Raw genomic sequence first — 27,966 nt, forward strand, 5'->3', positions numbered from 1 at the left:
AGTTAGGTTATCCATGAGGTTTTATTTCAAAGTGACGGATAAAGTTCAGGTGATCTATGATCTTTGGGGTTAAATGGCCTACTTTCCAAGACTGCCCAACAAATGGATCAAACTGGACTATCTGTACATAGTGTGCAGACTTGTGATGGGGGTAATTTTACCAATCAGATGAATAAGATTGTAACTGCAGAACAGTTTCCAAAACGTGTGTTTTTTCCTAACGTATCCATGTTTCCTCCATTTCAAGCTGTGTCTGACATAAATGGTCGTATTTTTTCCCTTCACCAGGTGGAGCCTTGAAACAGTTTACTGTCCACTGCTTTAGTGATTCTAGTAAAGGTATAGTTTAAGTAAATAACTGATGTAGTATCTGTTGTGGCATGTGCATGTATACAGAGTGTATATGTAGATGAGACATGCATGTGTGTCAGACAGGCACCTCTCCATTGATAACACCCACTTTTTCTCACACCTCCTCTCCAGTCCAATCTGAAGGGGAACGATGACTCAAAGCTCTAATGAGTCTTCATCTCTCTCTCTCTCTCCCTTTCCTTCTGCCTCTTGAATTGACCCAGCAGCACAGAGGCACTTCGCCCCGCTGAGTGTACCTTTCTGGGCACTTATCGGTAAAAGTCAACAGTAATGACTCAGACCTCCACCGTTGGGGGAGTTTGTGAGATTTTTAGAAAGATGGGTAGGCTGCTCGTTGATGTGCTCTAGACTTAGAACAGTGGACAAGTCAGAGAGCAGTGTTGGCCTTGAGGAAATACTGAGTATTTCCAGTGGTTCCATTGTGAGGAATCAGTTTAATGTAGGTTCATTTCTGGATGGTGGTGCTGAGATTCAAGGAGTCCTGGAAACTGGGTCCTGATTACCAACAAGGAAAGGTTCTGGAGATGCTTTGTGTTAGGAGTAGTTTAAGCTGTATGCAGCATTTAAATTGACACTTTTCAATGCTCCAACAAAAAATATTCACTGATGAAAAACAATGAAAATACAAGTAAACATGGATCAATCTTTGGGCCTTAGGGAGGATTACCTTTACATTTCCCAACTTCACATTGCACAAAAATGGAGGAGAGCTGCTTTTATTTGTCACATTTGTTCCAAGGTAGCACAGGTTAATAGTTAGATTGGTGTTTGGGAGTGTAAAGTTATTGTCTAATGGGGTAAATTTGTTGTTTTAGGGTGCTTAAAGACAAACTTCCAGTATCAGAGGCCCAAGAAAGGTGAGTGTAAGGGCATTTCTTTACAATGAGGTCAGGGTCACTTATTTTGGGGGGGTAGTACATTTAAGGTTTTATGGTGGGAAAGTTAGCTATAGCACTGGGGGAAAAAAAACTCCTTAATCTTTGCAAAGATAGAAGAAGATAAAAATGCGTGTGTGTATGGAGTCATCACATGACTCAGAGGTGTTTATACCAGCTCAAAGCAGACACGACTGCACGAACACGAGCACACACACATTTTCTATCAGGTGATTGTTCTCCTGTCAGCTCTCAGGACTCTGTCTCCCTCTCTTTCTATCTCTCTCCAAATATGACTCTGTTTCCCCACACTGTCAACCACAGCCCCTCTCACATGCCTGCATGCTTACACCACTGAATCCTGCAGGAAGGGAGAATTAAAGCAAAGCATCTGTGGCCAAATCTTCAGTAAAAACTTCCTCCTACATGTTACTCTGGGAGTCTGAGTGTGTTTGAGGACACAGACCTTGAACAAAGAGTCAGCTTGCTGGTCGCTGCTGTTGCTGCTGCTGCTGCTGGTGCTGGTGGTGGTAGAGAGGGCTGGGTTTGCTCTCCAGACTGCACACAGCTTTTAGTCGACGGAAGGAGGAGCAGGAGCGGACACAGGGCTGGGGGCTTGGTAAGAAAAAATAACCATGTTTTATGCATTTTTGCAGCAGAAATTGGTGCAGAATTTAAAACTGCAGATGGGAAACATTCATGGATGGTAGGGGGAGTTAATGAAGGCTTCCAAAGCATGTAAAGGGTAACATGGAGATGGTGTGATCAGATCAGCTCTTTCTCAAATCAGTGGCATATTCAACCAGATTTTTAATCTATACACTTTTGACATAGAAATTCATCATCCAGATCAGACTGAACTTGTTTCCACAGTTTTGTTTTCTCTTAAAAGCAGCCTCTCTGTCCTCCCTTGCGCATAACAACAGCTGTAGTAGTCCTGGATCTGGATCTGTAGGTTTTATGGCTGCCTGTATGGGCAGTTGTCCGAGGTTTTCCACTGAAACGTCAGACCCACCTCAGTGTTTGGTCACCGGTTATTTCAGAGCCTGCTGTGATCCTCCCGGCGTCCTGACGTCAATTTATAAGGACCCAGCAGTGCCGGGGAGCAGGCTCAGAACCAGAGGGAGGGAAGCCGGTCCGGACCATGTTGGTGTAATGTTCCCCTGACACTGCTGGGCTTTCTGGTAGGGATTTACCCATTTCTATTCTCTCTTTGTTCGTTTTTCGCTTCGTGTCGTCCCGATGGCGTGTACAGTTTCCAACCTGGCTGTCTCACGCTGACATTTCGCGTTAAATCTCCGACCAGTAACGAGCAACACAAGAGATGTTAGTCGGTGTTGTTTGTGTATTTTGTCTCGATGATCGTTGACAGTTGTCAGGCTTTGTAAAGCGGGGCTCTATGTGTAAATATAAGGAGCGTATAATCATGTTGGAGATGTGAGGTCGTGTGCTCTTTTAGTCATACAGAGGATCAGGGAAGAGTCTGCTGTCTCACAAGCTGAGAGTCCCATCGGTTGGTTAAACACAGCCGATCATCTGAACAGGACCGAGCAATCACAGCAAAAAGCCAACCTTCTTAAATCGGGGTATCTGAAACAAGCAGTTAACTAGCGTCCATCCTGAGCTAATAGAGCAGATGAAGGGGATTCCTCCACACTCCAGCTGACCACATCAGCCTAGCATTGCCATAGAAACAGATAAAAGCAGCCCTCTGTCCTCTTTTATCTCCATCTATCACTAATAGACTTCACCCTTTAAGAGAGCACTGAGTGCACCCTGCTCCTCTGCCAGGGTAGAAATAGGCTGTTGCCCTGGTCAGCATCCATCTAAGAGGGGTGTTGTGAAATATATTAATATGCACTTGTGTACTTTTGCCCACCAGTGACCGACCACGGCCTGAGCCGAAGACCAGGAGGGTCCCTATCTCGAGATTGTATGTGTGTGTGCAGCCATGGGGAAAGACTACTATAAGACCCTGGGGATTCCTAAGGGCTCCAATGAGGATGAGATCAAGAAGGCATACAGGCGCATGGCCCTGCGCTTCCACCCTGACAAGAACAAGGATGCCAACGCTGAGGAGAAGTTCAAGGAGATAGCAGAGGCCTATGAGGTGCTGAGCGACCCCAAGAAGAGGGTGGTCTATGATCAGCTGGGAGAGGAAGGTGAGGACCAGGCAAAGCACTCTGTTAGTAAGACCATGTTACAGAGGCTCAGGACAGTCTGAACATCTAATATGGTGGTGGTGGTGTCCTGCAGTCACTGAAGTAATAAAACTGTCTCTTTGATGCTTCATGTTTGTGCTCATGTGCAGGAGTGTGTGAGACTGTCCATTGTTATCTTCAGTGTCAACAAGCTCTAATACCTTATCTACACCTGCTAGTGTAGTATTTGTACAAGTGTGTGCGTGTGTGTGTGTGTGTGTGTGTGTGTGTGTGTGTGTGTGTGTGTGTGTGTGTGTGTGTGAGGTAAAGAGAGAGAGCTGACAGACAGATGGCTTAAGATCATTACGTGGTTGAGTTATGAATAGCAGCGACTGCTGTAGTTTGCATGTGTGGGTGTTTTGTGCATGTGTCTCTTTTGAAAGGTGTGTGTTGGTGTGTGTATTAGTGTGAGTGTGTTGAACAGAGTGACCTGGTATTTTATGAGTTCCTCCTCTGGCATAGCTGTTTGAAGATTGGTGATGCTGTGGGATTTTTCCAACCCACGTGGGCTCCACTCTCCTCTGTGCTGTTACCAGCAGTCTCTTCTGAACAGGGTCCAGTGCAGTTTCTGAGTTTATAACAATGTGTGTTTTTCAGATGGTGGGTGTTTGAGTTTGCATGTGCCTCAAAGGTCTCACGTTCTCCTTCTCTCTCTGTATTTTGTTCTCTCTCAGGTTTGAAGACAGGAGGAAGCAGCTCCTCTGGTGCTCCTGGTAACTCAACGCACCATTACACCTTCCATGGAGACCCCCACGCCACTTTCGCTTCCTTCTTTGGAGGCTCCAACCCTTTTGACATGTTCTTTGGTTCCAACCGCGGCCACGGCCGCTCCAACGGGTTCTCCTTCCACAACGACCATGACAATGAACAGGACATGGATGTGGATGAGGATGACCCCTTCACTCATTTTGGGAGACAGTTTGGCTTTCCAGGTGGGATGAACAACGGCTTCCCAGGAGAGGGGCGCAGGAGAAGGGGGACGCCATCAGAGCGCCTGGGTACCGGGCGTAAACAGCAGGACCCTCCAGTGGTCCATGAGCTGAAGGTCTCCCTGGAGGAGATCTTCCATGGCTGCACCAAGCGCATGAAGATCACCCGGCGAAGGTTGAACCCGGATGGCCGGAGCATGAGGACAGAGGACAAGATTCTCAACATCATCATCAAGAAGGGCTGGAAGGAGGGGACCAAGATCACCTTCCCGAAAGAGGGGGATGAGACCCCTGAGAACATTCCTGCTGACATCGCATTTGTGCTCAAAGACAAAGGACACGTCCACTTCAAAAGAGACGGTTCCAATATCATTCATAACTGCAAGATCAGTCTGAAAGAGGTGCGTCAGTCCCTTTTCATCAAATCTTTCTCTCTTCTTCCTCGCTATTATCCTCTTCTTTTGTCATGTGTCTCCATTTTAATGAATTTATAAAGCTGCTGAGGTTGTGTGTATGATTCCCAGTGAAGCAAACTGGGCAAAAATTTAATTCACTCAGAGAGCTGCAAAGTTATGCATGAATATCCAAGCAGTGGAACATTTTCTCTCTCCTTTTGTATCATTTTTTTTGTTAGTCAGGCTGGCCAAACAGTGGAAGAGATGGAGAGGTGTGACTGTAATTTAAGGAAAGGATTATATCCTGGGTGTGTGGTCTTACAAAACCTTTTGATGAGTGAGTGAGTGTGTGTGTGTGTGTGTGTGTGTGTGTGTGTGTGTGTGTGTGTGTGTGTGTGTGTGTGTGTGTGTGTGTGTGTGTGTGTGTGTGTGTGTGTATGTGAGCTGCTGGAGGGCAGGATCAGTGAACAGCAGTGTCTTTGCCACCGCAGTGTGAGAGAGGCAGCAGGAATGTCTTGTCCTTGTGCGACCGGCGTGGAGCCATCGTCCTCACTTGTTCTGCACTGCTGTCTGAATAAATATACAGAAACACATCCGGGCAGTCTCACAGAAAGCTACACACAGACATAGACATGCATGCAGGCATACACACTCATACATCTCTGGAGCATATTTGCAAACACACCCACTGTTAAAGATGGATTGTAGTGTGACAGTGGTGACAATCTCGGCTGCTATTACTGTGACTGGCAGCACATTTAATTAGCTGCTCCTGCGAGGGCAATGGGTCCAGCACAGCTCTGCTCTGTCTGTGAATTACACAAGCTTTAATGTTTCTAATAGCGCTTCCACTTGACGGCCTGCACTCCACATGGCTGGCTTAATGGTAGGTGTTCTCAAAGAGTTGGAGATGTCAGGGGAATCATTTGTACTCCAATCAAACCAATTTTGAACGGTTTCTTTCTAAAAGCTGCTCTGACTCTGTGCTGAAACTTCATCAGAAGAAATTCAGCAGGAAACAAGGTAACATGCGCACAGCACAACTATGAAGACAGCGTGGTTAATGAGAGAACATTAAATTTCATGAAGTCACATTAAGCAGGAGATGGTGCTCCATCAGTTTGCAAGTTTGCACTGCAGAACTCCCACAGCTAAGTCCTCTGCTCCTACAGCAGCAGATAAGAGACTTAAGTGTGATGCAGCTAAAGACTTTGTGGGGGAGAGAAGGGGAGATGTGGATGGGGGTTGGGGGGTATCTTGGGAATATAAGGGAAGTGGGTCAGATGATTCAGTATCCAAAGCAAATAGGAGCTCATATTCCTCTGCCTGGTTTCCCTAAAGATGTGACACTGCAGTAAAAACACTGAGCTGGTTACATGCTGCACACCAGACAACATGTAATTTATGATATGATTAACGTTATGCAATGTGTAAGAAGATAATGTGTCATATGCCACAAAATGATTTTCCTCATTGGCAGACTATGTGAGTTTCAAGGCTAACAGAGTATCAGTATGATTCTCTGGCTCAGCAGTCCCTTACTTTTGTTTTTTGCCTGAAGCATGTCCTGTGTGACCAAGCTTTGAACTCAGTGTCATGTTGGGATTCAACTCCCAGCTCTGCAGTGTCTTTACTGTGACAGCAGTCAATGGTAGTTAGAGCGCTTAGTGCAAATTTGACACGTTGATTTCCCTAAATCTGACCTGTACCTGGATTTAAAGGCTGCTCATTCTGCCGTTAATGATTCCTCTGCAGTGTGCCGGTATTTTCTGTGCCAGTGCTTTTCTAACTCCTCTAACCACTGCATTCATGCTAAAACACACCAAGGTGCTTTCTGTAGCTGTAAGGACCTGAGGGAGAATTGTATGGCTCTATTTTTGATGTTGTTAAGACGGGTAAATACACTGTTTCCACAAGGAATTTGATCACCAGGAGTAAGTTAGTGTTTGTACTTTTTAGCATCTGGTTCATCTTTTTTAAATGAGTTAGTATTAGCATGTAATTAGCATGTGAACTGATGTAGCTGTGCAGTAAAACACAATTCCATCCTCATTGTGAGATGAATAAAGGAATCAAAAATTTCTGCTTGACTAAGCAACAAACATGCCTGTACAACAGCTATGCTAACATTTCAGCATAAAGATTACAAAGACATTAGTTGGCCCAAACAAACAAGCTAACATGCTAGCCCAGGTTGGCTTGCATGTTAGCTGTAAAATGGAGGAGCGGATGAAGTTTGATTGAGTTTGGATAAACAAACCTTATTTAAAACACGCAAAAAAGGAGGGACAGAGGTAAGAACATAAGCTGGAGTCCATTTATCTATTTTAATATTTATGTATTTATTCCACATCATATTACCATCACAATACTGAAAAGTGTTATGGTACATAACAAATCTTCCTCATGCTGTACGGGCAAACACAAAGTTGTAATCCTCCAGTCCTAAGAGGACACTTGAGCTCATGATGAAAATTAACTTATAATTGTATTCATAAGCGAAGTGCAAAAAAAAGGCCCCAGCTGATGAACTAAAACTTACAGAGCAGTTATACAAATATAGCAGAATCAAAGTGTACGTGTGTGAGACGTGTCTCTGGAGCTATGTTGTCTGAGCTGCAGATTATGCAATCAGCTGGCCCTCAGATCAACATCAGTGTGTGTCGAGTGTCATGGCAACCTGTCTCTGTGTGTAAGACTTGTGTTGGTGAATGGGATTGTTCATAAGAGGAGGATGAGCCCTCATCTCAGCCACAGTCACTTGTGAAATTACCCCCTAATGTATGTAGCTTGCAAAAGGAGGCTGATGTCATAGTTGGAAATCTCTGTCTGTCCTCTGAAGCAGCTGTTCAGCTTCAGTGGTCTTCGAATGTCCACATGTCCGTTCTGAAACACCAGACCAGACAAGAAAATCACACAAACGTCTTGAACCAACATGAGCCACATTATGAAACTGGCCTGGTGTTAAAGGTTAAGCATGTGCTAATGTATCTCATTTAACGGTTACATCACGGGACTCTGGTTGAGATGGTTTGTGATAAGAGTTGGTATATTTCACTAATGCAGTCTTTTCTATGAAAATTAGCACTTCACCAACTCAACCAAGTTTTGAAACAAAAGGTTAGCAGACAGCTAACTGGACCCTCATATTGCCAAATAAAATGTTATCAGTGGTTTCAACAGAATTATCACATTGATAATCTCCTTGTGTTGCAGGCTCACCTTGAGTTTGCTACAGTTAGCAAACACTATGCTGAAAAATGTTGGTTTACAATGTGTATTATATCTGTTAAGCTTTGGCTTTTTAGCACTGTTATTGTAGCATTCTGCGCTGTTAAGCTATGCAAACATTTATCCAGTTTGCTTGAGCTTAATTGACCAACCAGAGGCTTTAACTCAGGCTGATGTGGGCATTAAGTAACCTGGCTCAGGTAACCTCACTTGTTTTAGAAGTTTTTCAATGAAACCAGCACTCCACAAGACTTTTTAATAATATGTGTAACCCTATCTTTAAATGCATGATTATGAACTAATAGGTGGGGAGAGGCTGTTAAAAATGCATTCATAGACTAGCTCATGTCTCTGTGTATCCAGCATGGATGGGTATCAATAGCCAGCAACACGTCCAACATGTTAAAACATTTGTCAATACACTCAATCAAATGTTGTTGACACAGAAAACCTGTGAAGCCTACTTTTTGTTCACAGAAAATTCACTTGAGGATTTGATAAATGAATCAATAAAGAATCAGATTGATAAGCAGAATAAATTATGGCATTGGTTGCAATACCCGTCCGTGGTATCCAGTATTCTTTGTGAAGCAAAGATGTTGAGAGCCATACAAAAAAATATGTCCCTTTGTAATATATATTGGTACAAATGTGTGTCTCATACATTAACTTTTCTGGTAAATTTTGCCCCTCTGCAGGGCCATTTTAACAGATTTTGAATATGTTATTTTTTGTATGTTCTACAAGTGTAAGAAGTAGGGATGGGAATTGATAAGATTTTGTCAATACCGATGCCCTTATCGATTCTGCTTTTGATCTGATTCTTTATCAATTCCCTTATCAATTCCTGTTGTGAATTTTCTTGGTACAAAAAGTAGCTTTACAGGTTTTCTGTGTCAAAGACATTTAATTGAGTTTATACTGTAAGTGAATTAAATGTAATTGGTCCCTGAGTCTGGATATTTCTTGGCATAATTATACAGAAACAGGTAAAAATTGCACACACTGTGACGTCCATGTACTGTGTTGTAATATATTAATAATTCAAGTAGGCCATCTAGTGTCTCAAAGTGGTTATAGCAATGGTTTAAGTTGTTTGGAAGCTTCCCGTAGTTATGAAGTCAGCCATTAGCCTTTCAATTACCTGTTAGCTTTTGACATTTGAAATTCTCAGTATTTTTTTTACAAAGAGTTGATGTGATATGTTTCTGTGATGAAAGTTGAAATTCTGTTCTGATGCTGAAGTTATACTGATGTATGCTAACTGCTAGCATATCAATGCAGTTTCCCATATGTGTGAGCATCAAGCTTGCCCTATTTTGTTATTTTGGTAAATAAGGTAATTTATACCATTTTGAATGTACTAAATATGAATCTCCTGAGGGAGAGTAATGTACGTTTCTTTATGAAGTCAGTTCTTCAGTAATACTTCAAGCTGAAAATCCTGAATCAGAGTTTCTTGAGAAACGCTATCTAACTGCTAAGCTGAGATAGCTGCAGCAGACTAGTCGACATAAGGCGCGGTAGCTCAGGCACAATGTAAAGAATTGATGAGGGAATCGTTAAGCACAAAAACTAGCGATATCCATGGATTGAAACATTTCTTATCATTTGTCAACAGGAACCGGTTTTCGATTCCCATCCCTAATAAGAAGATATAAATTTACAAGTATGAATGATGAGTGGGGATAGAGAGGGTTGATAAATGCTTTAACTTCTCTGTTTGCACTTGTACTTGATGTTAGTCCTGCATAAGTTAGGGTCCTAGTTAAGCCACCCAGCCAAAAAGTCCAGATCCAGCCTTGAAAGATGTGATGGAAGCCCCAGTTAAAAGTCACTGTCGTTGTTTTGTTACCTTACTCTTACTTTTTCACTCCTGGTGATTTTTTTATTGCTAACATCTCATTCTGCCTTTCTCCACAACATAACGCTCTTTGTTTAGTATTTTCTTTTGTAACAGTTGCTTACTAATGCATTATATAATAAAAGTTTTTATTGGTCAGGATGTTCATTCATAGAGTTGTGGATTTAAATAGTTCTTTCTATTCAGCGTAAATCTGGCCAGTGATGCTCACTGGAAAGCCTGTCGAGTCGTGATAACCACAGGTCTCCATGTTTAGTTTAGCGCTCTCTTCGCTGGCTGGATTCATCAGGCATTGTGATAAGGAGGTGAGGCTTAGTGTGTGTTTGTGTGGGGGTGTTTGTGTGTGTGTGTCTGTGTGTCCTCTCTCCCTGTCTTGCCAGCCCATCTGACAAACCCTCCAACTATTTACGAGCTCAGCCGATTCCTGCCTCACTTCATTAGCCCCCGCTATGAGACTGTTGCTAAAATTAGCCTCCTGTGCAATGTGTAGCCCCTCCAACACTGACACACACACACACACCCCTTCCACCTACACACACACACACATACATAAAGACTGGAAAACTTTTCCACTGCCAAGTCATGTTTTCCTACTGGTCCTGTTCCAAATGCTGTTCAGTAGACCCCACAGTGCTGTCAGTACCAAAACAACTTGCCAGGAAGGCTTACATCCTGTGTTTTAGTGTCTGTCTAACACAAACGTGGTAAACACACAGAAAATCATGAAAAAACACACAGAAAATCATGAAAAAACACACAGAAAAACTTACATTTTTTTATTTGATAGAATGACACACAGAGAGGGAAGATAAATGTGATTTTTTTTCTGTTCCCATCATGGAAACATTAAGTCATGTAGATATTCATGGCTTTGGTATTTCATTCCCACTAATATTAACCCTTTCATTTCCTCTTTCTTGTAGGCGTTGTGTGGCTGCACAGTTAGCATTCCCACGCTGGACAACCGCATCATTTCACTGCCCTGTCATGACATCATCAAGCCTGGGACGGTGAAGCGAGTCAGAGGGGAAGGCCTGCCTTTCCCGAAGAACCCATCACAGCGTGGTGACCTCATCGTGGAGTTTTCCGTCCGCTTCCCCGACAGGATCCCCCCTCAGTCCAGAGAAATCATCAGACAGCATCTCCCTCAGTCATAAGGAAGCTCATGAGCCCCAAACACACGACAGACTTAGAGGCCCAAACCAAGAAGAGCAACCCCCTCCTTCATCTGAAGCTTTTTTACATTATTTTAATTTAACCTTCCACAGAGTCTCCATGCTCAGTGTTAAGACATGCAGCATCATACAGACACTGGTGTTTGTAGAGCTTTCAAATACAAAGGGTGAGGCTGGAGTTCACATCTGAGTGACAGTATCAAGGGTTACTTATTGGTGTTTTTTAATGCCCAAGAACACAATCTCACACACACACACACACACACACACACACACACACACACACACACACACACACACACACACACACACACACACACACACACACACACACACACACACACACACACACACACATATTCAGAGGAGCATCTAAGCAGTGGAGTGGCGCTGAGGATGGGCTCAGCACAGTCATGGCTTTTACCCAGTGGTCTTTCTAAACTCTGTTTTTTACGGATTTATCAGTGGTTTTATATTCTGTCCAACTCTCTGATCCTCGTCTTTTTGTGATAGGATGAAGCCTGAGATATTTTTTAAAAGAGACTTTTCCCAGGATTTTTCTTTTACAAAGGAAGTTCCAAATAGGATTATTTATTTTATCCATGAGTGTACCAGCAGCTTTAGTGTGTTTAGAGCAAACCCCAGTTTGAACATAACCCTTCCTCCTGCTGTCCTCATGCTTTCAGTCTGAGTGTTATAGTCAAAGTCCCCAAGCTGTTTATCGTTTAATAAGATCCGTCTCCCCCTAAAAATCAGTCGTTTTCTGATGTGTGCAACGCCATAGCCCACTCAGAGTCCTGCTTCACTTCAAATGATATTTCAGCTACATTATAAAATCTGGGATTGACAATCACACGCTGACAGCTGTGTAAGCTTGGATAATACAATCTGCACATTATATGGGTGCTTTTCCTTCTGAGCTGTTGTGGCTGATTACACTGAACAGCCCAGCTCGCCATATGAGGGATATCAAGGTGCCTTAGCCCAGTGTCATACCACACATGTGAACATCCACCCAGGTCACACTGTTATACAGAAAACCAGCCATAAAAGTGCACAACTTGTGATGCCCTATGCTGTGTTAGACATTACCTTTGGGGTCTGGTGAAACACACTAAGTAAGCAATTCAACTTTGAAAGTTGTACTTCATGTAAGCAAAGACATTTGTAACAAAACTGATGAATTTTGCCAGTTCATCCCTGTAAAGTGCCGTACAAGCACAGACTGGATTTCCCAGAGGAACTGAAGTTTACCATAGTTTTGAGTCCAGAGTAAGACGTTGAGATTTCCCTGGGAAACCCGGCTCTGTTTTATATTCTGCTTTATCCTGTGCCATGTGAAGGCAACGTCTCGGTGCTACTGTGAGCAGTGCCAAAAATGGACCCTCCGAGGATCTACTTTTTGGTTTTATGAGTCCTCAGTTTGTGATTTGATGACTGCTTCTGTCATAGGTAACGTCTCAACATCCAACCACCCGTCTGTTTTTTCAAATAGGAACAACGTTCAAGCAGGTTTTGTACAACTGCAGCTGCTCTTCTGTGTGTCAGCTGCAGGGGGCTCTAAAACTCCCTTCAGCTCTTCCAACCGTAGTTTACAGCAATGATAAGACGTGTGTATGAGTGTGGTTTATGCAGACAGCCCCAAGGGTCATATATAATATATGTATGGATAAATGTTTGAATGCAAATATTGATAAAAGCACTTTTAGATCATGGAGGACACTGACTGAAGCTATTAGACAGTAGGACAGACTTGAATGACTTGTCTCTGAGTGAAGGAACGTCCCGCGTCTCAGAGATGAAGAGGACGCTGCACCATGGTTAAAACCAGAAGGCACATGTGCTGCTGCTGAAAGACTGACACTGCTTCTGTTCATTTTAACATATTTATGATCTTTTGGAAATTGAAACAAATAAACCAAATGTGTGAAGTTAACGTTTCGTGTCATGTGGGTTTGTCATAAAAATTTTGACCAGATTCCTGAGCATGATTTAACTGCTGTGTTAATTTGGACCCCAGATTCATTGTTTACATTTCGCCTGTCATACATTTTTAGTTGATAATAAGCTTTACATTAAAACAAAGGCAGTTTGAGTTTGGTAGATCATTTAGCTGTTAAAATACTTCTTGGTGATAAATATATCTTTGGAAAGCCTTTTTATTTCCCTTTTTGGCATGAGAAGCAGAGTTCAGATTCTGGGTTGTGCCTTTGAAAATCTGGCAAATGTTCCCTGCCAATGCCAGACAACCTATTTTTCTATATACTTTTCTTTTGAGCCCCTCTGAGCATGGGCCCTGCTACAGTGGTCAGTATGTGTCTGTTTCGGAATCTGCCACACTTTACTAATCTGGAAAGGGCTCATGCGATAGGGCAAATGCATATTCCTCACAAATGCAGCACCATTTAGAAAAGAAATAAACAAGCTCTCTGATGGTATAAGATTTATTGCCAAAAAGCATCATAACAACAAATAAATTATCAACCCAACCCAAATAGCCTTACATTTTCACTTTAAGTTGGGTGACAATAAGCAGTGACTTACATTTATCTAAAAGTTTGGTTATTTGGAGGTTGAACATGGTTTTGTTGAAAAAAAAACAAAAAAAACACCAGAAATATGTAAGTAATGTCTTTGATTTTAACCCAATTATTCCCAGATGTGGTACTACATTGGTTAGAACTAAAAAACACCACAGCATTCACAGTTTCATGTCTTGTTGACAGATTCATCCAGAAAGCTGCTGAGGCTATGTTGCAGGAAGTTCACTGAACTGCACCAACAAGAACTATGTGTAATGATGTGATCTTTTTTTATTATTATTTATTTAATTCAACATTTAAAGCTCCTATAAGGACCTTTCATTTTGTGCAAACTTTGGTGCCCCCTGGTGGACAAAAAGCTATATTCTATCTCTCTCTGATTTCCACTCAGACATGAGTAAGCTTTTTTTCCCCCCAAAAAAACCTTATGCTACTTTCTGTGAAGCATGAAATGGATCACTCAGAGAATCTTTCATACAGATGTATAGGGGAAAGGGATTTTTCTGCAGCATTCATCCATGCCTCTCACTTATGGTTTTAGGCATCATAAATTCCTATACAGCAACAATCACTCTTCATGCTGATGGATTGGTTTGGCCTAGTAGGAGATAATGAGGCATCAGTATAACAAGGTTATAATAGTTTTGGATTTGTCATTACAGTTTAGTTTTAGTTAGTTTTAGAGCAGGCATTCTAGCTTTTATTAAGTTTTGATTTTTGCAACAAGGTTTAGTTTTAGTTTAGTTTTCATTAAGTTTCAGTTTAGTTTTAGTTCATTCATACCTTATTAACCAGGTGCAGGATTTAAAAAGGTCAGAGTAAATGTTTTGTAATACTGTTTATTTTCAAGCCCAACATAGTGCTCACTGCTTAGTCAATGCTGATACTTAACTGTTGGCTGCTGCCTTAAACACAAGAAAATAATGTAAACTTTAGGCTATATAAAAAATATTAACATAAATTATTTAAAAATAATGTGAACATAAATTACATAAAAATAATATAAACGTAAATTATACAAAACAATATAATATGAGCTTTATTAATTAGAAACTTGGACTCTGTAACAATAAAGGCAGACTCAGATGCAATTAAACTATTACAAATACTCTGATTCATTGCTCCACTACGTTTCGTCGCAGCACAGCGCACAGCCAGTGAGTGCAGCAAACAAGCACGTCTCAGTATGTCGCTATGATGGTGCTGTACGGCACTGACAACTGCCTAAAACTGTCATAAAATTGGTCGGGAAGATGTGTCCAATTAATTTAAATCCTAAAGGCTATTAATATTGTCAAAAACAGTAACTAAGGACATTTTGTCTATAATTTTGGTTAATTTCAGTTAGTTTTGTGAACACAAGATACAGTTTTAGTTTACTTATCATTTTTGTTAGTTTCAGTTAACGGCAATGAATTTTACATTTTAGTTTTCGTTTTTAGTTTCGTTTTAGTTAACTATTATAACCTTGCAGCATAGTTCCATTCTTTTTCAAAACCAGTTATTGATTAGAACTGCATTTATTCTATATTTTAGTACATTTCCATCTTCATAGGATAAGATGGTCAAAAAAGAACAGGAAAAATGGTTTGAAGAAAGCAGAGAAGGGCAGAAAATAATTTAAGCCAGGAGATGCAATGAGAACCACAGCCTCCTGTACATGGAGTGCACTCGCTACTTTTAAAGCTCCTGTAACATGCTTTTATCCTGTTGAGAAACAGACTGAAATTACAGTGATACTTCTTTATGACCTACTCAGGCTTACAAGAAAACCTGCAAAAAAAACCTGACATTTCTATATAATGTAAACATTAAAGTCTTAAGCCAGAGGGGGGAGGTGTCAAGTATAGCAGTTGACACAACTCTTTTTTTCTACAGCAAATACAATGAGTTATGTATTTCACCTTTAAAGACAGAATGGTAAGATTTGTGAGAAAACAGTATTTACACATATACAGGACACAGTAAGCAAAGATGTGTGATAAACTACTTGGTTAACAGAGGGTGCCAAAATCTACACAAACAGAAAGTTTTTCACAGGAGCTTTAAATTGTTGTAGTTTTACTATCACTAAAGAACATCACCTGATCCTCAACATTATGACCTGAATTAAGATGAGAAGAGTCCATTCTTAGATACAAATGCTCCTCCAGTAAACTCAGTTTAGCTGTTGTTTCTCTGTTGTTCACAAAAACAGATTTTTAAAAAAGTTGATGGAAATTGTTGCCTGAATGTGTTTAGCTGCGTATTGACCGGGTGACTTTGTGGGGTTTGGACGCTTTCCATCAGTTTGACTCATAGTTAAACAAATGAAGGTAGACTTTGACCTCGGCCTGTTAAAACCTTCAGCTGAGCAGCGGTTCAACTATCACAGCGATCCCAGGTAGGAACTGAAAAGCTGAGTAAAAAGTAAAAGGACTTTACTTGTGTGTTTTGAGCCTGTAAAGTTTTCAGGTAATGTTATCAGTGAAGTAAATAGTTTTCTACTGCAAGATCAGGAGGTGGTCAGGGCGGGTGACCTGTGTTAACAGACTGATCATGTGATACCAATACAGCTGCTTGCGAGTTCAGTGTGTGTCTGTGTATCACATGTTAAGGATTAAGTAGACAGTTAATGAAGCATAGAAAAGCCCCAAGATGTGCTGCAGTAAAAACAAACTGTGACTAATGCAATATACCTATGTCAGCTATTTTTGGCAGTAAGACTTGGTTCACGGAGGGTTTAAACTTTCTCTGACACACACTTTCAGCTCAAAGGGTGAAAAAAAAGACACAGAGAGAAATCAGGTCAATAAAGATTTGTAATTGTTTGCTTACAGGCAGTATTACACTGTAAAAGAAAGACCGGGTATTAACTTTGATCAACTTCTTTTTGTCTGAAAATATTTTTTTTACTTACTAGGCAACTTTTCTGTTACATTTATAAACGTCTTAAGCCTGATTTATTCTCAATCAGGTTAATTTAATTTTATAACTTTTTAATATGGTTTTATGATTAACTAACAAGCCTGGCTCTGTTCCACTCTGCCATGGTCTAAATTTTCCAGTTATCCATTTCATATCCTCACATAATAGGAACAGATAATTACAGAACAGATTCCAGTGGTTTATTGGGAATCGACTCTACAGGCTGAGACAAAACTATTTTCATATCCTAAGAACACAATAAATACAGCCTCATTTCATTGTACATTATCAGAAAAATATAAATAAGCTAATGCTGCATGCTAATAAAAGTGTGGTTTTTTTCCTTCATTTAGAAAAAAAATCCAGCTAAAGCACTTATCAGTGTGATCACACTAACTGGATTCCTTTAACAGTAAATATCTCTGCTAATTGCAAAACTTTGGCCTGCAAGATTTTATTGTTCTCTTGGCAGATTATTGATTTTCTTGCCATTCATTGCTTCCCCCACTTGTTTTTGAAAGACAAGTACTTTGCTGTGAAAGAATGACAGCAACTGCCCTTTAAGGATTACATATATACGCATGAAGAACCCCCTCTGTCCTGCAGGAGTTAATGAATTCAGAGGTGAGTGTGAATCAGTAACAGGACAGTATTAGGACTTAGTCATGATGACTGGGTCTGGTTCTGTTGAAGTCTTCATGTGAACACCTCACACACTCCTCTGTCGCTTTCTTTCCTCCTTCATAGCTTCAGAGCTGAAACATGAACTCCTTCGTGACTCTCTCAACAGGGCAGAGGATGCCCATAGTAGGACTAGGCACATGGAAGAGCGCACCAGGACAGGTAGAGATATCAACCTGCTGTGGGTTTTTTTTAAACATCATTCCATATGTTAAAAACACTATTTGTGACTGAATCATGTGTTACCAGGTGAAGCAGGCTGTGCTGGCAGCGTTAGACTGTGGGTACAGACACATAGATTGTGCTGCTGCATATGGCAATGAACAGGAGGTGGGAGAGGCTCTTGCTCTCAGGGTCGGCCCTGGTAAGGTGAGAAACAGACTTGGAGTGAATGCAACAGCAGTTTTGATTTTTGAATGACAAAATAACAGCTTTAGAGTCACAGAGTGTTTGCTCTCATGCTCTTGAGTACATCACTTTTGTTATCAAAACTATCTTTTTCTTCACTGTGCTGGGGCTCATAGTTAAAGAACAGGAATGAAGAACATGTTTGGTAAGGGTCAGACTGCATCAGTGTCTGAATAAGTATTAGTAAAGGGGTCAAGACAATCTAAGTGATGGATGTTGAGGTGTAAAAAAGCAGGTAATGGAAGTCCTATGAGTATTGTGAAACTTTGTTATACTTTACGTAGTGAGTAAATCATTTGAATAGACATGAATCATCTTCCCCCAAGGCTGTGCATCGTGAAGAGGTTTTTGTCACATCCAAACTGTGGAACACCAAACATGAACCTGAAGATGTGGAAGAAGCCTGCAGGTCCAGCCTGACTCACCTGAGACTCTCCTACCTGGACTTGTACCTCATGCACTGGCCCATGGCATTTCAGTAAGCACATGCACGTAAAAAAAGAACTGTAATTACTGATCCATGTGCGTCACGAGTGCGTATGTGTGTCTGTGTCAGGCGGGGGAAGGAGCTGATGCCTCGCCGAGAAGACGGCAGTATCTGTTACTCTGACACACATTACCGAGACACCTGGGCAGCCATGGAGGCTCTGGTGGACAAAGGTCTTGTCAGAGCTATAGGACTTTCCAACTTTAATGCCAGGCAGACAGATGACATCATCAGCAAGGCCAGACACAAACCTGTGGTCAACCAGGTATAATTTTGGAAAAAAAAAAAAGTTATTTGTTGCGTCAAAAACAGTCTAACTCAGTGCCTCATTGTGCTGCAGGTGGAATCCCATCCTTATATGTCTCAGGCAGATCTTCTGTCTCACTGTCGGTCAGTTTCAAAGCATTTTGACACATTTTAGGAATTAAGTTTTATCTTTAAGTATCTTTTTAAAATACCATTTCCACAATGACAGTAATAGTCTTTCTACTTCCTCCTCAGCTCACTGGGGGTTTGTCTAACAGCCTACAGTCCTTTAGGTAGCGGGGACAGACCCTGGGCCTCTCCTGATGAGCCAAGTCTTCTACAGGATCCCCGACTGGAGGTCATGGCACAGAGGTACCAGAAGACGCCGGCCCAAGTCATACTCAGGTGAGACGTTGAAACACATCCTGATGTAAAAGAGTCAGAATCTGAACTACACCCTGAAGTCTTTGAGCTGCTCAAATCTTACATCGTCCTTTCTGTAGGTGGCACGTTCAGAGGGGTGTTGTGTGTATCCCTAAAAGTGTGACACCTTCAAGGATCCAGCAGAACCTGCAGGTGTTTGACTTTTCCCTTTCAGAGGATGACGTAAAGCTGATTGAATCCTTCAACCGGAACAAGCGCTTCATCGTCCCTGCAGTTGAGGTGAGTCACTGTTTATGTGACAGCGCAAAGATTTTAAACAGAACCTTCCTTTCCCACGCAGAGCCAGATGATATCAATGACCTTTGCTTATAGAAAGAACATTCAGGCGCCTTTTCAGTCCAGATTTAGATCCTCTGATGACACCACATGGTTGAAACACCAGCCTGTTTTAGATCCCCATGAATCTCTGATATGCTCATGGGATATTCTTTCTTAGAGAGCTGGACTTCAGGAATCTAGGTCATACATAATCATGTTTAAATACTAACTTAAAGCTAAGGATCATGACAAATTGATCATTTTTTCTTTCTCACAGAGAGATGGCAAAAGAGTGTGGAGAGACGCAGAACATCCTCATTTCCCCTTCCATGATCCTTACTGAGTGTAAACTCAAAGAATGAACAGTTTTGTTTTCAAAGGTAACGATGCTGAACTGTCAGGATTGGGCTTGTGTTTTTTTTAATTTTTTTAAATTGCTCACTATGGAATGAATGTCACCTGTTAAATAATTATTTTGAAGTGGCTTAATTTGTTGAGTATAATAATATAAACTTGTATCTTCTCAACCCGTTAACTGAGATTGCAATGAAATCAGAGGTTGACTTTTAATGACACTGTGTGGTCAGAGTCAGAACTGCCTCAGCTTTAACACTTTTATTAAATTGTCTGCATCTGTCAGGGAGTATGGATTAATAAATACTCCTGTTTTCAACGCTTAATGTTAGTTATGTTTCACTGATCAAAATGTTATCATACTCTTTGGGACCCTTTCAGTGTTAGGAACAATCAAATTCACTACTATCGTGAGTAGCATATTTAAAACACATCTGTTTTGTTCCTTGTGATTAAACAGTTAAAAAAATGATCAGTGTAGATTTTCTGAACTATCAAATCTTTGTGTTTACTTTATTAAAACAACAAAACAAAACACAGAACAAAAAAAAATCTGACTAAATGTGCAAAAGCTTTCACTCAATAAAGACTTCTTCAATCAAACACTGAATATCACTTCCATTTTGTGAGATTTTATTTTCAACAACATAACCTTGACAAATTTGTAATACATTATATGCTACTGTTTATTTAAAAAAAAGAGAGGAAGTCATTAGCAATATGTTTTTTTCTTTTCTTTCTTATAGTCTAGCATAGAATCCCATCACTAAAGCCATTCAGGTTGGTTGTGATATACTGAGAATGAGGCCACTCAACAACGCCCCCCTCCCAGAACCCCTCCCTCCCCCAATCCGCATCAGTCACTCACCTTCCAGTTCCAACATCCCCTTACCCCCACCCACATCAAAGCCAGGGCAAACCAAGCGGCTACATGCTTTCTCCGAGGAAGTCATACAAAAAAAAGGAACACATGAAAGAAGCACAAAGTCCTAAAAATGTGGAATCTGGTGAGAATTTGTACAGGTGTGATCCCGGTACTGACCACTGTGGGGCAGTGTATGTTTATCCATAAAGGTCATCGTCGTTGTCTTCGTTGAACACTGGATTGCTGCCGGTTCCTCCTGAGCCATGGCTGGGACCAGTGCCGCCTGTAGCACTGGAGGGAAACCTGGAAAAAAGAAGGGAATAACTGACTGCGTTATCAACACCAACACTGCAGTAACACACAGGATACATTAACAGGAGCATCTACCGGGATGCAGTGAAAGGGTTATGCTTCGAATCAAAGATCTGCACTGGGGGGGTAATAAACACGTGAAACCTGTCCTAGGTTAGTATGCTGTACAGAAGATGTTAACAAAAAGAGAGCAGCATAATCTGATGAGTCATCAAGAAATCATTTGCAATTTTAATTCGGCAAAGCTGGTGGCACAGGCCTCAACCAGAGAGACGATAATGTAAAAAATACTGATGAAGAATGATTCCACACAAAAAAGCCCAACACCACAAAAACCAATCCTTATAAATTCACAAGCTGTCAGTTAAAATTACCTGAAGCTGCCGAAGCCACGGCTCTGCTGCAGGGTTTGAGCAAACATCTCATATTTGCGAATGTCATTATCGCTGACGGAGCGACGAGCAAATCGCATAGCTTCCTCAAAGTGGTCCTTCCTGATCTCTGGAACAGGATCGTCCTCCTCCACCTCCTGTGACAAAAAATGGGAAAGATGGGCGTGTTATCTTCATACAAACACTAAAAGCAGCAGCAGTTAGCAGAGATGGGAGGTACAATTAACAGGGGGCAGAAGCAGCACTGACCATGGCTGATGGGTTGGTCTGCCTCTCCCTCTCCCTGCGGATCTCGTTCTCGATGCTCTCCCTGATGGCAAGCTTACATGCCCGCTGGCAGATCTCTGTAAGATCTGCTCCAGAGAACCCATTGGTCATCTTTGCAAGGAAGTCCAAGTCCACATCCTATAAATGTATCAAAACAATACAATCTTACAAACAGAGATTTAGCTTTGAAACATGTTCAGACTTTTTCCTGGCTTTAATCAGTATCATCTCCTTTTTTTCTGTATCTACTCCAAAAGTCAACCTAATTTTTATGAAGCATTAATCTTTATTATCTGAAAAATGTTAAAACATTTCGTGTTAGAAGCCCCACAGAATCTTACTGTTATTAGTTCCAAGAGTCCATGTAAACACGTTGGTTATATCTGTCTGGCAGCTAAACTGATGGAAACAGTTTCCTCTATATTTACATCCTATGTGTGTCACCTTGCTGATGGGGCTCTTGCGCAGGTTGGCCTTCAGGATGCTCATCCTGCTCTTCTCATCAGGCAGTGGGATGTAGATGAGCTGATCAAGACGACCAGGTCTCAGGATGGCAGGGTCGATGATGTCTGGTCTGTTTGTGGCTCCAATGATGAAGACGTTCTTCTTACTCGACATACCGTCCATCTCGGTCAGGATCTGGTTGATGACCCTGTCAGCGGCTCCACCTCCATCTCCTACATTACCACCGCGGGCCTTGGCTATGGAGTCCAGCTCATCAAAGAAGAGCACACAGGGAGCTGCTTGACGAGCCTGAAAAAAAGTTATAAATGAAAAATGTCTTCGTATGCAAATTGGAAATGGTTGCAAATTCTCAAGCATGTAGTTCCTTCTAAGATGACCTGTCCATCTTCAATATTTATTCTAATCTGCAACAAAGATCTATTGAAGAAAAACAAGTTTCTTACCTTGTCAAAAATCTCTCTGACATTAGCCTCAGACTCTCCAAACCACATGGTGAGCAGTTCAGGTCCCTTGATGGAGATGAAATTTGCCTGGCACTCATTTGCGATAGCTTTGGCCAGCAGAGTCTTACCACAACCAGGGGGACCATAGAACAGCACACCTTTGGAGGGGGTCATGCCAAACTTTAGGAACTTGTCTGGGTGCTCCACTGGGTACTGGATGAAAGAATCAAAAGTAACACCTTAAGAAAAACAGTCACATTTTCCAGTTGATTGTACTGCTTCAACAAGTTAACACTGAAAGCAGTTCATACCTGCACCAGCTCCTGCAGCTCCCTCTTGACATCTTCCAGACCTCCAATGTCATCCCAGGTAATGTTGGGAACTTCAACAACTGTCTCCCTGAGTGCAGAGGGGTTGCTCTGGCTCAGGGCCCACTACAATGCAGAAAACAGGTTAGTGAGAAGCTCAGAAGACCTTGATATATAGAATTAAGCAAAACCACAGTACAGCTGTTACCTTGAAGTCATCCATAGTGACGGCAAGTGAGTTCATGACTTCAGCGTCAATGGTCTCATCCTCAAGGTCGATCAGGTCCATTTTCTTTCTTATGGCCTGCAGAGCGGCCTCAGAGCAGAGAGCAGCCAGATCTGCACCCACGTGGCCATGAGTCTCATTGGCGACCTACAGTGACGCAATCAGATAAAACAGTCATAAGTCCTTGTCCTCTCTCTCTCCTTCAGAGCAGATGAGTTTTCTGTCATGTGATGTCACCTGACAACACAAAATTAATAATGTGCACAAACCTGTTCCAAGTCAACATCATCAGCCAGTTTCATATTCTTAGTGTGAATCTGGAGGATCTCCAGTCTGCCAGTAGCATCAGGGATGCCGATGTCCACTTCCCGATCAAAACGCCCTGGAGGAGGTGTTCAAAGGAAATAGATCGAGTTTATGAATCAAGATCATCTGTAGGAAGCTTAACACCTACTCTTGCATAATCTGTAAAATTATTGCAGATATGAGCTAGAAAGGTTCACCAAACATTCATGAGCAACAGCGTGCTGGATAGGAAAAATCCAACCCCAAGTCTTTGTGTCAGGGTTGTCAAAAAATATCTCATCAAATAAATGCCTTTAAAACTGGGAAACTGCACAGCATTGGGAGAAAGTGACCCAGCAGTGAACTGCAGAGCTCACAAAAGAAACAGCATCAAGCAGCTAAAATCACTGATAGAACATGGTTTGGTGGGCCATGATGACTGACACAGGATCTTTAGACCTCCTTTTGTGACATTTACTTGGCAAACAAAGCCACTAAAGCAAAGCTGGGGGTCAATAATAACATGTAATCTTCTGAAATACAGAGTTTCTGTCATGTCTTCTTTATAATGAACTTCCTTATAGTCACACTAACTGTAAGTCACAAGACCAGTTTCATGGAAATCAGGCTATGTTCTAGTTAATGTTCTGAAGCTCTTTCGCATGTGCAGATATTTAATATAAGCACAGTATGTGTCTATGTATTGTGGACATTTTACAGTTGAATACATAGATGGGCTTAAGATGCTCATTGTCACCACAGCATTATCTAAGCATAACTCACCAAATCTCCTGAGAGCTGGGTCGATGCTGTTGGGTCTGTTGGTGGCAGCCATGACGATGACATGAGCTCTTTGTTTCAGGCCATCCATAAGAGTCAGCAGCTGAGAAACAATGCGCCTCTCCACCTCTCCATGAGTCTGCAAAAAGTAAAACAGTAGTTGGAACACAATTCACCTCTGAACTGTGTCTAGACACCAGTGGCTCGTCTCGATACAGTGACAGGCACCCATACAAATACATTTCAAACCCCAAAATATAGATTTACTTGGCTACACCCTTTGCTTTTCATCTCTTCCAGCGTACCTTCTCTCTCTTGGGAGCGATAGCATCAAGCTCATCGATAAAGATGATGGCAGGAGCATTCTTCTCTGCCTCCTCAAAGGCCTTCCTCAGGTTACTCTCACTCTCTCCAGCCAACTTACTCATGATCTCAGGGCCTAAAAAGGGAAACATTTTTTCCAAAAGTAATTTTCAGCACACACTTTTCAAAAATGCAGGTTTGAAATAAAAAAACATGCACAAATCACAAAACAAGCCCTGCAGTATTGGATAAACAGTAGGTCTGGGAAATAATACAACACATACGTGGAATTAAAAACTACAAGCTGCAACAAAAAAGAGCTTAATTTAAGACAGTTTTTTCTTTGTCAAGGAGAAAAGACAACTACTAATTTCACAATATCTGTCTAACATTATCTACATTCCTTACAGTTAGATGGAAAGAAGTTTGTCTTTAAGTGGTTAAGATTTAAATTCAGATCCCTCTGAAGAACATGTTTCTAAAAGTCTAATGTTTTGAGTATACCAAAAGAAACTGACGTTATTAATTACTTCAATTTCTTTAACAGTGACTAGCATGTAACCCAAATACACTTGAAAAACAATGAATTTACCATTAATCAGGAAGAAGAACGCTCCAGTTTCATTGGCTACAGCTCTGGCAATCAAGGTCTTTCCAGTTCCAGGAGGTCCATACAGGAGGATTCCACGTGGAGGCTGGAGGCAGAACAAAAGACAAGAAAATGTTTAAATCAGATTCCATTAACCCCACAATCATTTTAGTCCTGAACCAAAGGCAAAAAAAAAATCGTCACACACCCAGTCAGTCAGTAATGACAATTTCATTGTGCAAACTAACTTTGAAGAAAAACAATGAGCAGCAAACAACTCATGAAATGAGGTGGAGTTATAACTTCTTAAGTCTTGCTATGAGACACCAAATGTACTGCATCTCAAAAATAAAACAAGGGGCAAGTGTAAAGAACCAAAGTCAATTTCTAAAAGCTGGTGTTTTACAAAAAGCATTAAGGCAAACCAATCTCTTTGTATTTTAAAATGTTGGAACCACTCATTTCTAGATTCACTTTAAGTTCTACAATTAAATTCAACAGATATGCTTGTTTTCCTGTCAGCATATTTTACCTTGACTCCAATGGCCTTGAACAGTGCAGGGTGCCTGAGAGGCAGTTCCACCATCTCTTTGATCTGAGCCAACTGCTTTCTCACTCCTCCAATGTCATCATAGCCAACTTCATTCAGGGATTCTTCCTCATCCTGTATGATGACAAACAAGGTGTTAATACAATAGAGTTCATGCCACAGTTATGTTCTGAGTGTTTGAGCGAACAAACAACCAACCTCTCTCCTGATTGGCTCTCCCTCACAGTGGATGACTGTGTCAGGTGCAACAATGCAGTATGGAGAAGGATCAGTCTCTACCACCTTGAACTCCACAGCACGCATGCCTCCTCTGACCAGGAAAATGTCACCTTGGCAAGAAAAAAAAAGTTCCACATTTAATTCCATATTTGATCTGCTGGTAGAGATTAACATTTTTTCTTGGACAAAGGAAAATTGTACTCACCTTTGCGGATTGGCCTGTAAGCCTCAAGAAAGTATGGCTTAAGGTAGACCTCGAACAGGTTGCCAGTAATTCCTTCTACTGTGTCATCTATTGGGAGGACATGGATCCTCTTTCCATACTTCACATCAGGGCATGGCTGAATGCTGAAAAAAAGCTTCAGTTAGATTTTTTTAAGGCCGGTGGAGGGAGTTTAAGAGTAAGTTTTACCCACCTGATGACATCACCCAACCGAACCCTAAGGTTGTTGCGGACCACCCTGTTCATGCGAACCTTTTCATCAGAGCAGGTGTCATCAGACAGCACAATACATACAGTCTCCCTTCTCTTCTTTCCCTTCATCAACACTGTATCTCCGCGGAAGAGCTGCAGCTCATCCATTTTGGTCTTGGGAGAAATTGAGAATCTCAGAGTTATTATAATGAAATTGTCCAGGTAAAAATTATGCTGAATACATCGAATGCACTGAAAAAAACATCTGGTATTATTAAAAAAAAATGGAAATACAAGGAACATTTTAAATGTCTACCTGAGAGAGGGAGACCACACTGTTGTCTTCATTGATAGATTCATCAACAATCAGTCTGTTGGGTCTGTTCTTCTGTTTCAGAATTGCAGTGGATAGGTCATCATTTTTGGATCTACAAAGACAAATAGATAGGTAATGGGTCAAACAAAATTCTTCTGGTGTGTCTTGTGGGTGTCATACAACTCCTACAATAACTAACCACTTAAGACAAATTTGCAATGGCTGTATTTTGGCAAAAAAAAAAAAAAACTGACAAACTATACACAGGGGGGAGTCAGTTCTGAGTTCCCAAATTTCGTAAAAACTTTTAATATTAAAACAACCAAGTTGCTCTTTCTTATTGTTAAATTTCTTCGCGTTTGAGGTAATGTTGTCCTGGAGACAATTTTGCTTTACCCACTAGATAACAGTTATACTGTGCAGGGGGTCAGCCGACGTTACATATTAGAACTTATCACTGTATATACCATATATGTATCTGTAATTAACTAAATCTATGAATATTAAGATCATTTGTTTAAAACACAATGTCAGTTCAAAGCGTAAAAGTGCGTTGTTCTTAATGTGCGAGTAAACAGGTCGTTAACACAACCTGCTAACTGACATTAGCTACATTGGCGTCTGGTTTGAAAGCTGTCCCTGGATAATGTCCACGTTTAACTTTGCATTCATAGTAAGGTAAAAGCTTGTGAATATCAAGCCGTTATTCTGAAGAAACCAAACTTTCCAGAAAAATCCACGACCATATTGTAGTTTCTCTTTCATTATGTTAGCATGCTAATAGTAGCATTTCGGCTATCTGACTGGCGACCAAGGGAGCCCAGATGACACAGCAAAAGAATTAGGAAAAAAACTTTGTTAGCCTGCTAGGTTCCTCCACAGAAACGCTGACGTTACAGCTCCGTTGTAACTTAATATGTGTACACCACCGACGTTTCTCATAGCATAAGCTACAAAGTGATCCGACAAGGGAATGTGTTTTTTGGCTGTTTAGCTAGTAGCGAAACAGAGCCCAAGTAAATTGTCGATCATTACAATGAATAGCAGGATCCTGTTAGCATGCTAGCTTTGGTGTTGAGTGGCCGTAGACAGCTAGCCGTGTAGTTAGCAGTATGGGTGACCAACATTTCACCGTTCACTCAATACCCACTTGGAGGAAATTTATCATATGGATATATGACAGTCCTGTTAGCAGATGTAGGCATATTACAAATGACAACCTATAAATCAGGACCTAGGCCAACTTATCGGTGTGGTAGAGGATGGCTGTGGCCTTGACGTCGTTGCTAGGCTAACATTAGCATTTAAACACGACAGCAATGACTGCGCTTTGTCAAGACGCTGTCACACAGCTGGCTAACTCAATACCGGTAACTGGCAGACGACAACCTTATGGATGACAGCATTTCAACAAACAATACTACTTCAACAAAAAATGCTCAACTGTCGGCGTTTATTATGTTTAAGGAATCAAACTGCTAACAAATAGTGCGGAGGCTGAACTAGCTGACCTCATTAGCTGTCCTGCTAGCAAACTCGCCAACATTTTAGCAATCAAGCTAACTTTAGTAAACTAACGTATTCAGAGCTGACGTTGACCGTTTAAATGACATTCGTTGATGGCCATTATGTAGCAAAATGTGTTTAATTGCACTGAATATGTTTCTACTTACTCCCCTCCCGAAGCCATGGTCGTCAACCTTGATTACTATCAATAAATAAAGATATCCTAGCTAAATGTTACAGAGGCTCAACCGGTTCTCGTTACTCAACGTTCTCTGTGATTTCACACGAAAAAGCAGCCGTTTCCGTGCTCCTCTTTACGCTTATACCATGAGCTGGATGCATCCGTCATTCTCAT

The 27,966-nt window shown here is 41.3% G+C and overlaps 3 protein-coding genes across 4 annotated transcripts; 2 read left to right on the forward strand and 1 right to left on the reverse strand.

Moving 5' to 3' along the window:
* Positions 1-1,512: 1,512 nt before the first annotated feature.
* Positions 1,513-12,978, forward strand: dnajb5 (DnaJ heat shock protein family (Hsp40) member B5). 2 transcript variants are annotated; one of them, XM_074670325.1, is made up of 5 exons: positions 1,514-1,866; positions 2,291-2,431; positions 3,130-3,409; positions 4,123-4,778; positions 10,791-12,978. In XM_074670325.1, the coding sequence occupies exons 3-5, from the start codon at positions 3,199-3,201 to the stop codon at positions 11,022-11,024; spliced, it is 1,101 nt and encodes a 366-aa protein (XP_074526426.1). In that variant the 5' UTR covers positions 1,514-1,866; positions 2,291-2,431; positions 3,130-3,198; the 3' UTR covers positions 11,025-12,978. The 2 variants fall into 2 exon arrangements, with proteins under 2 accessions (XP_074526429.1, XP_074526426.1); XM_074670328.1 differs by lacking the exon at positions 2,291-2,431 and having other exon boundaries at positions 1,513-1,866.
* A 4,276-nt stretch (positions 12,979-17,254) lies between these two features.
* On the forward strand, positions 17,255-19,419 carry akr1a1a (aldo-keto reductase family 1, member A1a (aldehyde reductase)). Its single transcript, XM_074670690.1, has 8 exons — positions 17,255-17,335; positions 17,423-17,542; positions 17,908-18,059; positions 18,138-18,333; positions 18,409-18,458; positions 18,570-18,719; positions 18,818-18,977; positions 19,294-19,419. Exons 1-8 carry the CDS (start codon positions 17,255-17,257, stop codon positions 19,357-19,359), a joined length of 975 nt encoding a protein of 324 aa, XP_074526791.1. The 3' UTR covers positions 19,360-19,419.
* Positions 19,420-19,989: 570 nt separating this feature from the next.
* On the reverse strand, positions 19,990-27,937 carry vcp (valosin containing protein). The gene is made up of 17 exons (XM_074670718.1): positions 27,779-27,937; positions 26,106-26,217; positions 25,791-25,963; positions 25,580-25,722; positions 25,354-25,484; positions 25,138-25,269; positions 24,609-24,711; positions 24,019-24,152; positions 23,717-23,852; positions 22,918-23,030; positions 22,631-22,795; positions 22,426-22,548; positions 22,115-22,327; positions 21,651-21,959; positions 21,189-21,344; positions 20,922-21,076; positions 19,990-20,538 (listed from the first exon to the last, which is right to left on the reverse strand). Exons 1-17 carry the CDS (start codon positions 27,793-27,795, stop codon positions 20,433-20,435), a joined length of 2,421 nt encoding a protein of 806 aa, XP_074526819.1. The 5' UTR covers positions 27,796-27,937; the 3' UTR covers positions 19,990-20,432.
* Positions 27,938-27,966: the final 29 nt, after the last annotated feature.

This window comes from Halichoeres trimaculatus, unplaced genomic scaffold (assembly GCF_033239565.1).
Source record: "Halichoeres trimaculatus isolate MK-OKI-2021-1 unplaced genomic scaffold, fHalTri1.1 fHalTri1_scaffold_5, whole genome shotgun sequence".
Classification (NCBI taxonomy): Eukaryota; Metazoa; Chordata; class Actinopteri; order Labriformes; family Labridae; genus Halichoeres; species Halichoeres trimaculatus.